Source organism: Lithobates pipiens, unplaced genomic scaffold, assembly GCF_037356315.1.
Source record: "Lithobates pipiens isolate NorthernLeopardFrog02 unplaced genomic scaffold, aLitPip1_a1.2 Scaffold_18, whole genome shotgun sequence".
In the NCBI taxonomy this organism is placed as follows: domain Eukaryota; kingdom Metazoa; phylum Chordata; class Amphibia; order Anura; family Ranidae; genus Lithobates; species Lithobates pipiens.
In genome coordinates, this window is record NW_027507758.1 from 200,429,188 (window position 1) to 200,444,173 (window position 14,986).

Genomic DNA, 14,986 nt, shown 5'->3' on the forward strand with positions numbered 1-14,986 from the left:
TTGAGGTCCACCCCTCCCATATTAAGGTTATATTCGTGGACACAGAGGGGTTTCTCCACAACACCAGTCTCTGTAGTAATTTGGGCCATCGTGTCTGCATGAAGGGAGGTAAGAAAAGAAACATTCTTATTATCCCTCCACTTCATAGCAAGCAAGTTATTACACTTGAAGCAGCCTCTCTCCTCCAGCCTAAGATGGGAATCTACAAGCCGCTTGGGAAAGCCCCCAGCAATTAGGTTGCACGGTGCCACCTGCTCCAATCTGCTGATCAAACAAGTGACTAAAAAGTGGCATTGTCGTGTAATAATTGTCCACGTACAAGTGGTACCCCTTTCTGTATAAGGGTGACACCAAGTCCCACACAATCTTGCCAGCGCTTCCTATGTAGTCAGGACAGTTTGTCGGCTCTATGTGACTATCTTTGCCCTCATAAACCATAAAACTACATGTATAGCCTGTGGTCCTGTCACAGCGTATACATCTTGACCCCGTATCTGGCACGCTTGCTGGGAAGGTACTGTTTGAATGACAAGTGGCCAGAAAACTTTAATCAGGGACTCAACGCAGACAACTCGATGGGAAGTAAACAAGTCTGTAAAATGTTGGTTGAAGTGGTTTACGAGGGGCCAAATTTTGTAGAGCTGATCTTATTCAGGGTCTCCACGAAGATGACGGAGTTCATTGTCATTGAAGTGCATGAACCGCAAAATCTGCTAATTTCTTTCCCTGGCCATGGAAGCAGAGAACACGGGCATATGGTACATTGGGTCAGTGGACCAATATGACCACAACATACTCATTTTAACTATGCCCATGTTGAGGGAAAGTCCCATAAAGATCTTAAATTCGGAGACCATAATTGGTCTCCAATCTCTGGCAAGGGAGGACTGGGGATTAGCGTCGATGTATTGACCAGCGTACAAATTGCTTTGGTCCACAATAGATCTATAGAGCTAAAAATCAAGTAACGTAAAATCAACTTTTTCCACCTGAATGCCAGGCTGGTCAGTGAATGGGGGAAGTACAGGTGCTGCAGAAGTGGTAAGTTCCAAATTAGGATTGTCGAATGCAGCTGGAAGGGCACTATGGGCATGACGGGCCTGTCTTTGTCTTCTTGATGGCAGCGGGACACTACTTGTGCTTGCCACCTCGCCAGCTTGAACTGCACTTATAGGACTCATCGTGTCACCAAGTTTTACTGCAGTGCTGGATATACGATCAGGGTGTACTAGGTCGCTGGTGCTTGCCAGTTCACCGGAAGGAATAGCGGCGCTAGAACTGCTCTGCTCCATACTAGGGACCTGTGGTTCTTGCACCTCAACAGAAGAAGATGATCGGGGTCTGGTATGCCTGGCCTTGGCAGGGACCACAGCTCTGTCATCAGAGCTATTTGTCATGGAGCCGCTGTCGTCTACAGGATTGTATTCTGAGCCTGAATCTGACAGATGAGTGACTTCCTCTTCACTATCTGTCATGCTCAGAAACGTGTAGGCCTCTTCACTAGTGTACCTTCGATTTGCCATTTTGGGCTCTAAATTTAGTGGTACACTAGTGGAGTTTTACAGGTAAAAAGGTTCCTAGGCTGTTAGCGAGTGTATCAAAACGCTACCAAAAAACTGTTAGCGATCATAGGGATCAGGCCTGACTCCGTGAACGCTGAAGTTATGTGTGTTTTGTATGTGACAGTGATCGATACGGCACTTGGGTGGGCTGGGCTGGGCTCAGTGGAGGGGCAAAACGCAGGTGCTAGCAGGTATTTCGGCTGATCCCACTAACACTACGTTTTTGGGAACACTAAACTGCTGGGGACACTAGTATAGATCTGATCAGATATCCATCCTTTCAGATACTATCCCACTAAGGGAGGCATATGGTGCATGGGTGTTAGTGGTACTGGCACTAACCTGACGCTGCCTGGGGCGACACAGACCCTATCTGACCCTAAAACCTAACTGTTATCACCCGCCGGGCGATCAGGGGGTTAAAGTGGTTGTAAACCCTTACAAACCACTTTGACCTACAGGTAAGCCTAGATTAAGGCTTACCTGTAGGTCCAAGAAATATCTCCCAAACCTATACGGTTTAGGAGATATTTGCCCGAAGATGGGCACCGCTATCTACGGCGCATGCGCCGTAGACAGCGCCACGCAGGCACACTGAGCGGGGCATCGTCGATGACGGCAATGCCGCGAGTCTCGGCTCCCGTGCGCATGCGCAGGAGTGACGTCATCGCTGCTCCAGCGAATCGCAGCGCCGGAGCAGCGAGACCCACGGAGACCCACCAAGAAGATGGACGCTCGGAACTACAGGGGACAGCGGTGACTTCGCTGGCTCCTGTGTCAGGTAAGTGACACATAATGGACTACTATGCGATGCATAGTAGTCCATTATGCTTTGCCTTTACAGGGAATGAAAGAGGAAGTGAATTCATCAGGGTTTACTTCCTCTTTAAACCTTTATTAAGTAGTAATAAACGGCGCGTGCCCTGACACTATAAGAAACTAACCAACATAACCCGTAACAGTTATAAGGTGATCACTGGTGAAAGGGTTAACTAGGGGGCAATCACTGATGCTATAAAAAGCTGACGGCGAAGCTAAATACTTACCTGCCTAGCTAGCATCACCTGTGACACTAATATCATGATGAGAAAAAGAATCGCTTAGTGGCACTGGCGATGGGGTGAGGGGGGGGGGGGGGGGTGATCATGTGGTTAAACCTTTATTAGGGGGTACCCTAGACCAGGGCTCGACAAAACCCGGTCGCCAGGTCGCATTGGCGACTAGAAATAGCGACCTCGCGCCTGGGGCAGCACAGCTGGGGGTATCCTGTCTCTGTGGACCCCCCCAGCGTGATCGCGTCGGGCCGTTCCGCCGGCGGCCGAAAATTTAGGCCGCGGCTTTGAGGCCTTCTGCGGTCCTATGATTCCTTATGGAATCTGGCGCCCTCTTGTGGTCGTTGTTGGTATGACAAACCAGCAATGCTAATTTCGTCTGCAAAGTTTCCTCTGCCTGTTTTATATTACCTGCAACTTCTTCCCTTTATTTAGAACCCCCTAAACATTATATATATTTTTTATTCTAACACCCTAGAGAATAAAATGGTGGTTGTTGCAATACTGTCTGTCACACCGTATTTGTGCAGCGGACTTACAAGCGCACTTTTGTTGGGAAAAATAATTTAGTTAATAAAAAAATAAGACAACAGTAAAGTTAGCCCAATTTTTTTTTATATTGTGAAAGATAGTGTTACGCCAAGTAAATTGATACCCAACATGTCACGCTTCAAAATTGCACCCGCTCATGGAATGGCGACAAACTTTTACCCTTTAAAATCTCCATAGGCGACGTTTAAAAAAATTCTACAGGTTGCACGTTTTGAGTTACAGAGGAGGTCTGGGGCTAGAATTATTGCCCTCGCTCTACCGATCACGGCGCTACCTCCTATGTGTGGTTCGAACACCGATTTTATATGCGGGCAGGACAGGGCGCGTTTAAAAATTATTATTTTTTCTGCTTATTTTAACTTTTTTTTTTTCCACTGTTCTTTTAAAAAAAAATGTTGTCACTTTTATTCTTATTACAAGGAATGTAAAAATCCCTTGTAATAGAAAAAGCATGACAGGTCCTCTTAAATATGAGATCTGGGGTCAGAGAGACCTCACATCTCATATTTACACTAAAATGCAATTGAAAGAAAAAATTGTCATTTGAAAAAAATAAATAAAATGTCCCTCTAAGAGCTATGGGCAATGACTTGGAGACGGGGGGGGGCGGCGACGGCGCTGCTATCTTCCCCTCACTCGTCTCCATGTCAGGCCAGGGACAGGTCCGGATCGCCGTCACGGACCTGGCTCCTAACTTTTTAAGCTGGCTCCTAGATTCCAAGCAAATTTGTCAACCCCTGCCCTAGACCTAAAGGGGGCTAACCCTAACTGCCCTAACACTTATTGCACTTACAAATGACACCAATGCAATCAATAAAAAAAAAAAAACTGCTATTGGTGTCACTGTGACGGGGTGATCGGGGGGTGAAAAGTGTGCCTGCGTATTCTACTGTATGTGTAGCGTTTGGTGCAACCTTGGATTGTGGCTCCTTGAGGGCAGGGACAGATGAGAGTGTGCAATGTACAGGGATAGGGACAATTGTAGGCACTCACTCAGGTTGAACTGGATGGACTGGTGTCTTTATTCAACCTTACTAACTATGAAACTTGCATAGGTCATCTCTCCTCCACGCCGGTTCAGCCCACGAGGGGGTGGCCATGAATTGGTGGCCTCCCGCTCATCACCGATCGTTCCTAAAGATAATCCAACCGCCGCAGGCACAGGTAGGGACTTACAGGTACGCTCATATGCCTGCCCGTGCCATTCTGCGGCGTACATCTGCGTGCGGCAGTTGGCAACTGGTTAAGAGGTCCTGTCATGCTTTATTCTATTACAAGGTATGTTTACATTCCTTGCAACAGGAATAAAAGTGAACATTTTTTTTTTAAACAGTGTAAAAAAATAAAAGGTAAAATAATATTTTTTTTTTCTTTTTTAAATGCGCCCGTCCCGTGAGTAGCGCCCGCATATGAAAGCGGTGTTAAAACCACACATGTGAGATATCGCCGCAATCGGTTTAGTGAGAGCAATAATTCTCGCCCTAGACCTCCTCTGTAGCTTAAAACATGCTACCTGTAGAATTTTTTTTTTAACATCGCCTATGGAGATTTTTAAGGGTAAAAGTTTGTCATCGTTCCACGTGGGGGGCGCAATTTTGAAGCGTGAGATGTTTGGTATCAGTTTACTCGGCGTAAGATTCTTTCACAATATAAAAAAAAATTGGACTAATTTTACTGTTGTCTTATTTTTTTATTTAAAAAAATTTCCAAAAAAAAGTGTGCTTGTAAGACCGCTGCGCAAATACGGTGTGATAAAAAAGTATTGCAATGACTCTAGGGTATTAGAAAAAAAACAATATATAATGTTTGGGGGTTCTAAGTAATTTTCTAGCAAAAAAAAAACTGTTTTAAATATGTAAACGCCAAAATCTCAAAACGAGGCTGGGCTTTAAGTGGTTAAGGGAATTATCAATGTCTCCTTTATTGAGGCCAATATTAAAATTCTTTTGCACTTGTACCATGTGCCTACACATCTAGCCTGACTCTTCCCCTCTTTATTTTCGAGGCTGTGGCCACAGAGGCACCTTTTTTCACACATGGTGGTCCAAGGATTCTTTAACACATTTTACGCATGGTCACAGGCTGTGCTATTCTTCAGACTCCTCAAATTGCTTTACTAAATAGAAGGGTGGATAACACCCCCAAATATATCCAGTCTCTTCTCTTCTACATGCTATTATGAGCTAATATTACAATAGCCAGAGCCTGGAAACAGCCCTTGGTTTCCTTAGTAGCAGCTAAACAGAAGATCTGAATAAAAAACTTGTCAACGTCTTACAGGACAAGGCCAGAAAATTGTAACTTATCTTGGGAACCTTGGGCTTTCTTTCTCAATACCACCTTATGATCGCCCAATCTTTTGCTATATTAAAGCAGAACTCCAGGATTGGCAGAAAATCCCCTATCAGTATTGTACTGAGGAGGAGCTGTTAGAACAGTGATTGCATCATAACCTCCCTCTCCCTCTAACTACATTTCCCATGAATCCTTGGGATTGGAGTGAATGTGGGAGGTCTGTACATGTTAAATGTGAACAAGCCCACTTCAACATAAATCATGCCCCTCATTCTGCAGCCAGCCACACTACCCGGTAACACACAGGTTAGTTACGGTCTTATAAATGCAAAGCATGTTTGTGCTCTCTGCAGTTTTTATCTATTGCGCTATAAACAAAATAAGATTAATTTTGAATTGAAAATAATATTTTTTTACTTTCTGCTTTAAAACATAATAATCCCAATAAATCCCAATAAAATGTAAAAAATCAAATTTCTTCATCAGTTTAGGCCAATATGTATTCTGCTACATATTCTTGTTAAAAAAAAAAAAATCTCAAGCGTATATTGATTGGTTTGCAGAAAAGTTATCGCGTGTACAAACTATGGGATAGATTTATGGCATTTTTATTTATTTTACTGGTGATGACTGTGATCAGCGATTTTTAGTGGGACTGCGACATTGCGGCAGACAAATTGGACACTAAGTAACACTTTTTGGGGACCAGTGACACCAATGCAGTGATCAGTGCTAAAAAAGCACGCTGATCACTGTATAAATGACACTGACAGGGAAGGGGTTTAACACCAGGGGAGATCAAAGGGTTAAGGTGTGTCCCTGGGAAGTGCTTACTAACTGTATGGGGGATGGATACATTGGGGGGGAAAAAAGATTGTGTTTCAGCTTAGCTCCTATCTCCCTGACAGATCAGCGGTTTGCCTTGTTTACATACATTTTGCCGGTTTGCCTTGTTTACATATGGTTTGCTACTCCATCTCTCCACAGAACGATCGGTGGGTTGTGGCAGACGCTGGACCCGCTGTGCGAACCGCAGATCGTTCTGTGGAGAGATGGAGCGACAAACCAAGGCAAACCGCTGAGCTGAAACACAATCACTCTTTTTTCCAATGTATCCATCTCCCATACGGAGTGGCGTTCTGGTAGCGTATGTGTGCCCCCTACACCGCATGCAGTATACAGTATATGCGGTGGGCGGTCCGGAAGCCATTAGGCAGCTACCAAACTTTTCTTGTTTTCCTGTTTTCTGTCAACTCCAAAATAGGTTTTCAGTAGATGAATTACATTTTCTTAACTTATAAAGGTCAAATAGAATTATGTGGACTTTAACATCCCCCTTATGTTATTTATGATAAGTGTGTGTGTATGTGTATGTGTGTGTATATATATATATATATATATATATATAATATTTTGTTTTGTTACATATTCTTTACAAACTAATATATGGGATGCTCTGTTTGCAGGAGACCCACCTAGATCGAGATACAATTAGTGTGTTAAGGCTACAATATCATTCCACATACACTTCTTATTCAAGGGGAGTAAGTGTCCTGATAGATCCTGGGTCGGGACTAACCTGCAGGCAGAGCACCATAGATGATAAAGGGAGATATGTTTTCCTCTTTTGTGGGATAGAAGATAAAGTATGTGTGATTGCTAGTGTGTATATTCCACCGCCATTTAATGCAGAAATATTAAACTAACTGTTGAAGTTTATAATAGACAAGCCTGGAATCCCGGTTATAATAGCAGGGGACTTTAATATGACAATGGACCAAAAAATAGATCGGTTTCCACAGAAGGCAGGTGGTAGGGAGGGACCCAATGGGTTGCTATTCCAATTTTGTGAAGAAACAGGTTTTATGGACATATGGAGGAGGTGGAATCCTTTAAGGAAGCAGTATTCTTGCTGCTCCAGGACATACTCCACCTTGTCCAGGATCGACATGGTGCTATGTAATGTAGAAGCGCTGGGGATGGTGGAGGAGGTGGAGTATGAACCAAGGGGAATTTCAGACCATTTACCTGTGACGCTTGTAATGAGAATAGGTAGAGGTTGCAGTAGAAGGGAATGGAAAATAAATCCATTCTGGTTGGAATTAATGGATAATATGGAGGGGGTAATAGCGAATTTAAAAGAATTTTTGAGTATAAATGTAGGATCCACGTCCTTGGGAATAATGTGGGATACCCTGAAAGCCTTTCTAAGGGGGGAATTAATAAAAAAAGATATCTCAGATTAAGAAAAAGGGGACAGTTAAGGAAATAGAAGCAAAAGAGAAGGTAAGGAGGTCAGAGGAAAGGTATGTTAGGGCCCCTTCAGAAGAGAGCTATAGGGAGTGGGAGGAGAATCAGGTAGATTATAAAAGACTTATATGGGAGAAAGAGGAGAAGAAAAGGCAGTTCCAGAAGCAGGCCCTCTTTGGAGAAGGGGAGGGAACAAGTGGGGAAGGTTTTATCGTTAATTGCTAAATCAAATAGTTCCTCTCCAATAATACCAGCGATTTGGGATAAGGGCGGTATAAGGAAGTCAACCGCTGAGATAGTGGAAGAGTTTAAAAAATATTACGAGGAACTATATAAAGTTTCAAATCCCAATGTAGAAGGGGAGATGCAGGAATTTTTTGGGAAAATAACATTACCCAGATTATCGGAGGAAGATAGGGAGGGCTTGGAAGCTCCATTGACCTTGGAGGAGTTGCAAAAAGTAACAGCAGAAATGACAAACCAGAAAGCCCCAGGTCCGGATGGACTGCCAATAGAGATTTATAAAAAATTTGGGGATACCCTTTTACCTGCCCTCCTGCAGGTGTTCAATGGAGCCTTTGAAGTGGGGCAGTTGCTGCTATCAATGAGGGAGGCCACAGTGGTGGTGTTGGCAAAAGAAGGGAAAAACCAATTGGAGACCGCATCATATAGGCCTATATCGTTATTGTGTTCAGACGTAAAGATTCTGGCAAAAGCACTTGCAACAAGAGTAAAAAATATAATTACTAAATTAGTACATCAGGACCAAACTGGGTTTATCCCAGGGCGGTCCACAAATATGAATGTGAGAGGTGCCTATTTAAATATACAGATTCCTTCAGTAAATGAGGGGAATGGAGCAGTTATGTCCTTAAAGAGGAGGGCCAGTTTAAAAAAAAAAAAAAAAAAAAGTCAGCAGCTGCAAACACTGCAGCTGCTGACCTAATAAAATCACTTACCTGTCCAGGGCGCCCGCGATGTCGGCCGCCCGAGGCCGAGCCGTCCCTCGGCTCTCGGGTCCCGGCGCCGCCATTCCCTGTAAGGGAAACAGGCAGCGGAGCCTTACGGCTTCACTGCCCGTTTCCTACTGCGCATGCGCGAGTCCCGGAACTACTGCGCATGCGCGAGTCCCGCAGCGCTTTCTAAATGGGACGCGCTGTGTTCTGGAACACACAGTTCCCAGAACACAGCGCGACCCATTACCCAGAAGACGCCGCGACGAAGACATAAGACAGAAGATCTCCGCGGAGGAGGAAGAGGAAGATTAAGATAAAGTGCCTAGCAACAGGCATTTCTGGTAAGTAAAAAAAAAAAAATTTTTCTCATTTTATTTTTTTTAGATTTTTTTGTCATTTTTAACATTTTTTGGTTTTCAGGGTGGCCCTCCACTTTAAATGCGAAGAAAGCCTTTGATAGCCTGGAATGGCATTATTTGAGGAAGGTGTTAGCGGAATTTCAATTTGGGCCGAGGTTCATGCAATGAATAAGAGTGCTGTATACAGGACCGAGGGCGAAAGTGAGGATAAATGGGGAATGCTCAGAGGGGTTCGATCTGGAGAGGGGGAAAAGACAGGGGTGCCCTCTGTCGCCCCTGCTTTTCGCCCTCTCGGTGGAACCACTGGCCATAGCCTTGAGAGAGGCGCAGGATATCCAGGGTTTTAAAAGGGGGAATGAAGAGGAAAAGGTCGCTATGTATGCGGACGATGTGCTGCTGTTTCTGGGGGACACGGGGCCCTCATTGGTAGCGGCAATGACATTGATAAAAGAATTTGGATATTTCTCCGGACTTGAAATTAATTGGGAAAAATCTGTTCTCCTCCCAGTGGACCCTTTAGATATTCCATTGCCAGGACAGGTATCTCAAATCAAAATAGTTAAGCAAATTAAGTATTTGGGAGTGAATCTGACACCAGATCCGAGGCAGTATATAACAGGGAATTTAGTCCCACTTATGTCAAAATTAAAGCGGAAAATTAGAGTATGGAAAAACCTCCCCTTGTCAGTAGCCGGTAGGTGTAATTTAATTAAGATGGTGTGGATGCCTCAAATATTGTATGTAATTCAAAATTCACCAGTTTGGATTCCAAAATATTGGTTTAAGAAAATGGAAAGCTTGTTTAGAGAAGTAATATGGAAGAATGGAGTGGCAAGAATTAGTTTACAAGTATTACAGAGACCAAGGGAACTGGGAGGGTTGGCACTACCCAATATAAGATATTATTTTTTGGCTGCCCAACTACAGAATATGAAAGGTGGTAATCTAGCAGTAGCAGAGGAGAAGAGAGGCTGCCCCCTAGCGAGTGATACCCCGCATGATACGGTTGTGGAAGCAGTAGAGGCTGACTCATTTAGGTCCAGATGCCCTACAGTTCAACTGATGGTAAAATGTTGGGAGGAGGTAAAAGCAATGTTGGGATATAATGGATACATGGAATTTTCTCCAATATGGGAAAATAAAAATTTAGTGGAAATTAAAAAAATGGGGAGACTAGTAGAATGGGACCAGAGGGGCATCCACTTATTAGCGCAACTGTATAAGGACGGGAGGTTGAAAACATTCCAGGAACTAAGGGATGAATATGGGCTACCTGCCCACACCTTCTTTAATTATATACAAATTAAACTTGCGTTGGAGGTACAATTCAGAGGAAGGATTTTGGAGTGGAGTAAGATGCCTGTACTAAGGAGAATTATAAATAGTAATACATCGAAAGGAGTCATCTCATATTTATGGGCACTTAAAGAGAACAGAACAAGAGGGAGAGATAGAGAATATAAAAAGAGCAAAGTGGGAGAGAGATGTGGGCCCAATATCAGTTGAGCAGTGGGAGAGGGTTTTGGCGCTGGGAGCGAAAGTTTCATTATCTCCATCACATATTATATCCCAATTGTATTTAATACATAGGGTATATTATACTCCTCTTAAGCTGTTTAGGTTTGGGAGTAGGCGGGATGCAGAATGCCCAAGATGTGGAGACCGGAGAGGGGATTTAATACATATGATTTGGCGATGCCCAAGATTATACAGATATTGGAAAGGAGTAATAGGAAAAATAAACCAAGTGTTTGGGTTATTACTAGAAGTTGAAGCTAAAATTTGTATAATGGGATTGATAGAAAAGGAGGAGGTTCTGGGGGATATCCATATAGCTGTAATCAGATGCCTTTTTCAAGGGAGAAAATGAATTGCGTATAAATGGCAGAGGAAAGAAGCACCCACAGTAAAAGAATGGATGGAAATAGTTAAAGATACGATAAAAAAAGAGCAATACATATATAGGAAAAGAAGCAAATATGGGAAGTTTGTTAAAATATGGGGAAGGTGGTGTGAGAGGTGAGCAAGAGTGAAAGGGATGTAAGATTTATGGATGAAGGAGAGAATGAACATGGGGTGGGGAGGTGGGAGGGAGAAAGGAAAGAGTAGATTGTTTAATTATTTAATTACTTATATTTTTTTGATATGTTGTTGATATAGACGTGTATTTAATATCATTGGATGGGGGAAGTGGAGGTGGAGAGGGTCGATAAGAGGGGGATGGGTGGGGGAGGGTAGGGATATTTGTATGTATGAGATATTATTGTATATTTTTGTCTTTTGTTTGTATTTGTTAACGTGAATCTAAATAAAATAAAAAAGATTTGAATTAAAAAAATATATATTTCATGATCTTTGTACAACTTTTTTATTTTTTATTTTTTGTGCCAATTCTAGGTAAACAAATTAGAACAAAGTTGTCTCAAGCCTTTAACCATTGGCTTAACGTGCCAGAAGATAAAACACAGGTATTTTTTATTTTTCACCAATTATGTAATGTTCTGATTCATATGTTTCGCTTTTATACAAAGGAAAATAAAACCGTCATTAACAGTGTGGAGGTTTTATTTAATTTAATAATTGTCTGTAAAACGTTCAGAGAAGGGCCGAAACAACTAATCGATTAATCAACAGCTAATCGATAGTGAAAATAGTTGTCAACTATTTTCATAATCGATTAATCGGCCAGCAGATTAGTTGGTCTGCATACGGAATGCATTATTTGTTTACATATCAGGAAATGCAGTGCAGCTGTACATACAGCTCAGTACATCATCCATACATGTCAGTAAGTGCATGAGAACTTGTGAATGTGTGAGGAGCAATGCCTCATGGGACATGTAGTCCTGGGCAGGAAGTGAGGTGGTTCTAAAGGCAGATTTTTTTTTCTACCTTGCTATAGGGGGCACTCTATACTATAATTTGCAGCTAGTTATTGGGACACTCTAGTGCCAGGAAGAGGACCCCAGAAAAGGAGAATCAGGGCTGCTCTGTGCAAACCACTGCACGAAGTAGGTAAGTATAATATGTTTGTTGTTTAAAAAAAAAAATCACTTTAACCACTACAATACAGGGCACTTTCGCCCCCTTCCTTTCCAGCCCAATTTTCAGCTTTCAGGGCTCTCGCACTTTCAGTGCTTGACAATGATTGCGCTGTCATGCTACGCTGTACCCAAATTTTTATTTTTTGCAATATAAGTGACAAAATAGCGGAAATTTGGAAAAAACACTTTTTTCTTCTTTCTATTTTAACCGCTTTGCACCCGCCCTATAGCCGAAATACGGCTGCAGAGCGGACGCTAACTGCCGGGAGGCCGTTCCTGAATGGCCTCCTGTTTACTTCCGCAATACGCGCTTCCGCAAGCGCGCATCGGGGAAGTTCTGTGCTGGCCGTGTCCCTCAGACACAGCCAGTCACAGATCGCTGTAAACGGCCAATCACAGCGGCCGTTTACAGCGCGATTGGCGTGTCCAATGTGAGATGATCTCATATGAAAAACATATGAGATCATCTCTCAGCGCCGCTCTCCCTCCTCACACAGACAGCGTGTGAGAAGGGAGAGATCAAAGGCTGCAGCGGCCGTAAGTAAAAAAAAAAAAGTGCCATCCTCCACCCAGTGCCATCCTCCCCAGAGCCACCTGCCCCCAGTGCCACCTGTGAGCACTAACAGGTGGCACTGGGAACAGATGGCACTATCTGTCCCCAGTGCCACCTGTTGTCAGTGCCATTTGTCCCCAGTGCCACCTGTTGTCAGTGCCATCTGTCATCAGTGCCACATAGTGCCATCTCTCATCAGTGCCACATATTAGTGCCATCTGTCATCAGTGCCACGTATCAGTACCATTTGTCATCAGTGCCACCTGCCAGTGTCACGTGTCATCAATGCCACTTATCAGTGTCACGCATCATCAGTGCCACGTAGTAGTGCCATCTGTCATCGGTGCCACGTAGTAGTGCCATCTGTCATCGGTGCCACGTATCAGTGCCATCTGTCATCAGTGCCACGTGTCATTGTCCTGGTGCTCCAGGGCCTTCAAAAGTGTAATAGGTAGTCAACAAGTTAGATGTGTAATTTATGCTCCTAGAACATGTGACGGCGCTCCCTGCATGTTGGGCCTCTCTTTGTGGCCAGGTTGTGAAAAAGTCCCACACATGTGGTATTGTAATACTCAGGAGGAGTAGCAGAATTTTTTTGGGGGTGTCATTTGTGGTATACACATGCCACATGAGAGAAATAACCTATTACAATGACAATTTTGGGAAAAAAAAAAAATCTTAATTTTGCAAAGAATTGTGGGAAAAAATGACAGCATCAAAAAGCTCACCATGACTCTTGCTAAATACCTTGGAATGTCTACTTTCCAAAAAGGGGTCATTTGGGGGGTATTTGTACTTTCCTGACTTGTTCGGGTCGCAAGAAGTGAGCTAGTCCACCAGTACATCAGATGTGATCAATTTTGTGCGTTTCGCACCACAGCTTGTAGACTCTAACTTTATCAAAGACCAAATAATATACACTAATTTGGGTTATTTTTACCAAAGATATGTAGCAGTATAAATAGTGGCCAAAGTGTATGACTAAAAATTAATAATTTGCATAATTTTGTCACAGAAACAAAGAAATATGTGTTTTTTTTCAAAATTTTCGGTCTTTTTTCATTTATAGCGCAAAAAATAAAAACCCCAGAGGTGATAAAATACCACTAAAAGAAAGCTCTATTTGTGGGGAAAAAAAGGACAAAAATTCATTTGGGTACAGTGTTGCATGACTGAGTTATTGTCATTCAAAGTGTGAGAGCACCAAAAGCTGAAAATTGGTCTGGGCAGGAAGGGTGTTTAAGTGCCCAGTAGGCAAGTGGTTAAAAGAAATCCAATAAAATCAAATTTTTTCATAAATGTAAGCCAAAATGCATTCTGCTACATGTTTTTGGTAAAAAAAATTCCGTTAAGTGTATAATAATTGGTTTGCGTGATCACAGACATATGTACGCAAATGATCATGTACAGATGTGTGCAGATAATCATTGGGACATGTGATTTTAGTGGGACATATGTGGGGGACATGTGTTTTTATTATCGGGGACATGTGTTTTTATTATTTGGGGACATGTGTGTTTACACTGTGTTTTACATTAGGTTGGTGATCAGTGAGTAAAAAGCTGTAAAAAGCAGCTCATACTCACTGATCACCAGCAGCTGCAGCGATCCGCTCTCCTTTCCTCAGGTACGACTTCTGTGTGAGGAGAGCCGTTTGCCTAGCAAGGGGCTGTTTGTTTACAACACATGATGGCTGTGATTGGACACGGCCGTCATGTGATCAGAAGGGCCAATCACAGAGCCCTCCTGCCAATCCGAGATGCACCGTGTCCGGGTGACAGAAGCACATCAGGATCACGTGCCCGATATTTTCTACTTCTGGGTGTATTTATTATAATATAAGTAATGTATATTATTAATTTCACAGTATAAATGAGCCCCTTAAGGCGCATGCACACGGTCGGAATTTCCGACAGAAAAAGTCAGATTGGAGCTTTTCATCATATATTCCGACCGTGTGTATGCCACCATCGGATTTTTACGACGAAAATTCAGATGGACGTAGAGAACACGTTCTATATTTTTCTGATGGAAAAACCTTCAGAGCTTATTCCGATGGGAAAACCGGTCGTGTGTACAGGGCATTAGTGGTGATTATCTGCTCTTTTTGTGCTATAAAGGGCTAATTATTATTTTTTTAACCCTATTATGACAGGTGATACAAACCTAAAAAGCATGCTGCTGCTACTAAACGTCTTAGGCCTGGTTCACACCTGTGCGTTTTTTGGTGCTTTTTGCAGAAACGCACTAAAGTTCATTTTACATGGTTTCCTATGGGAGGCGTTTCCATGTTATCCAGTTAATCTAAACAATAATCAGCCAACTAATCAATTATGAAAATAATCATTGGTTGCAGCCCTAGT

General features: G+C 42.9%; 1 protein-coding gene across 2 annotated transcripts in view; it reads left to right on the forward strand.

The window, feature by feature from the left end:
- GGPS1 (geranylgeranyl diphosphate synthase 1) overlaps positions 1-14,986 on the forward strand; it is a 194,752-nt gene that overhangs the window by 90,791 nt on the left and 88,975 nt on the right. Inside the window, exon 3 of one of the 2 annotated variants that reach the window (XM_077486528.1) lies at positions 11,424-11,494. The exons of the other annotated variant lie outside the window; for it this stretch is intronic. Coding sequence (XP_077342654.1) covers positions 11,424-11,494 — 71 coding nt within the window. The remainder of the gene's footprint in view (positions 1-11,423; positions 11,495-14,986) is intronic. 2 annotated transcript variants of the gene reach the window in all.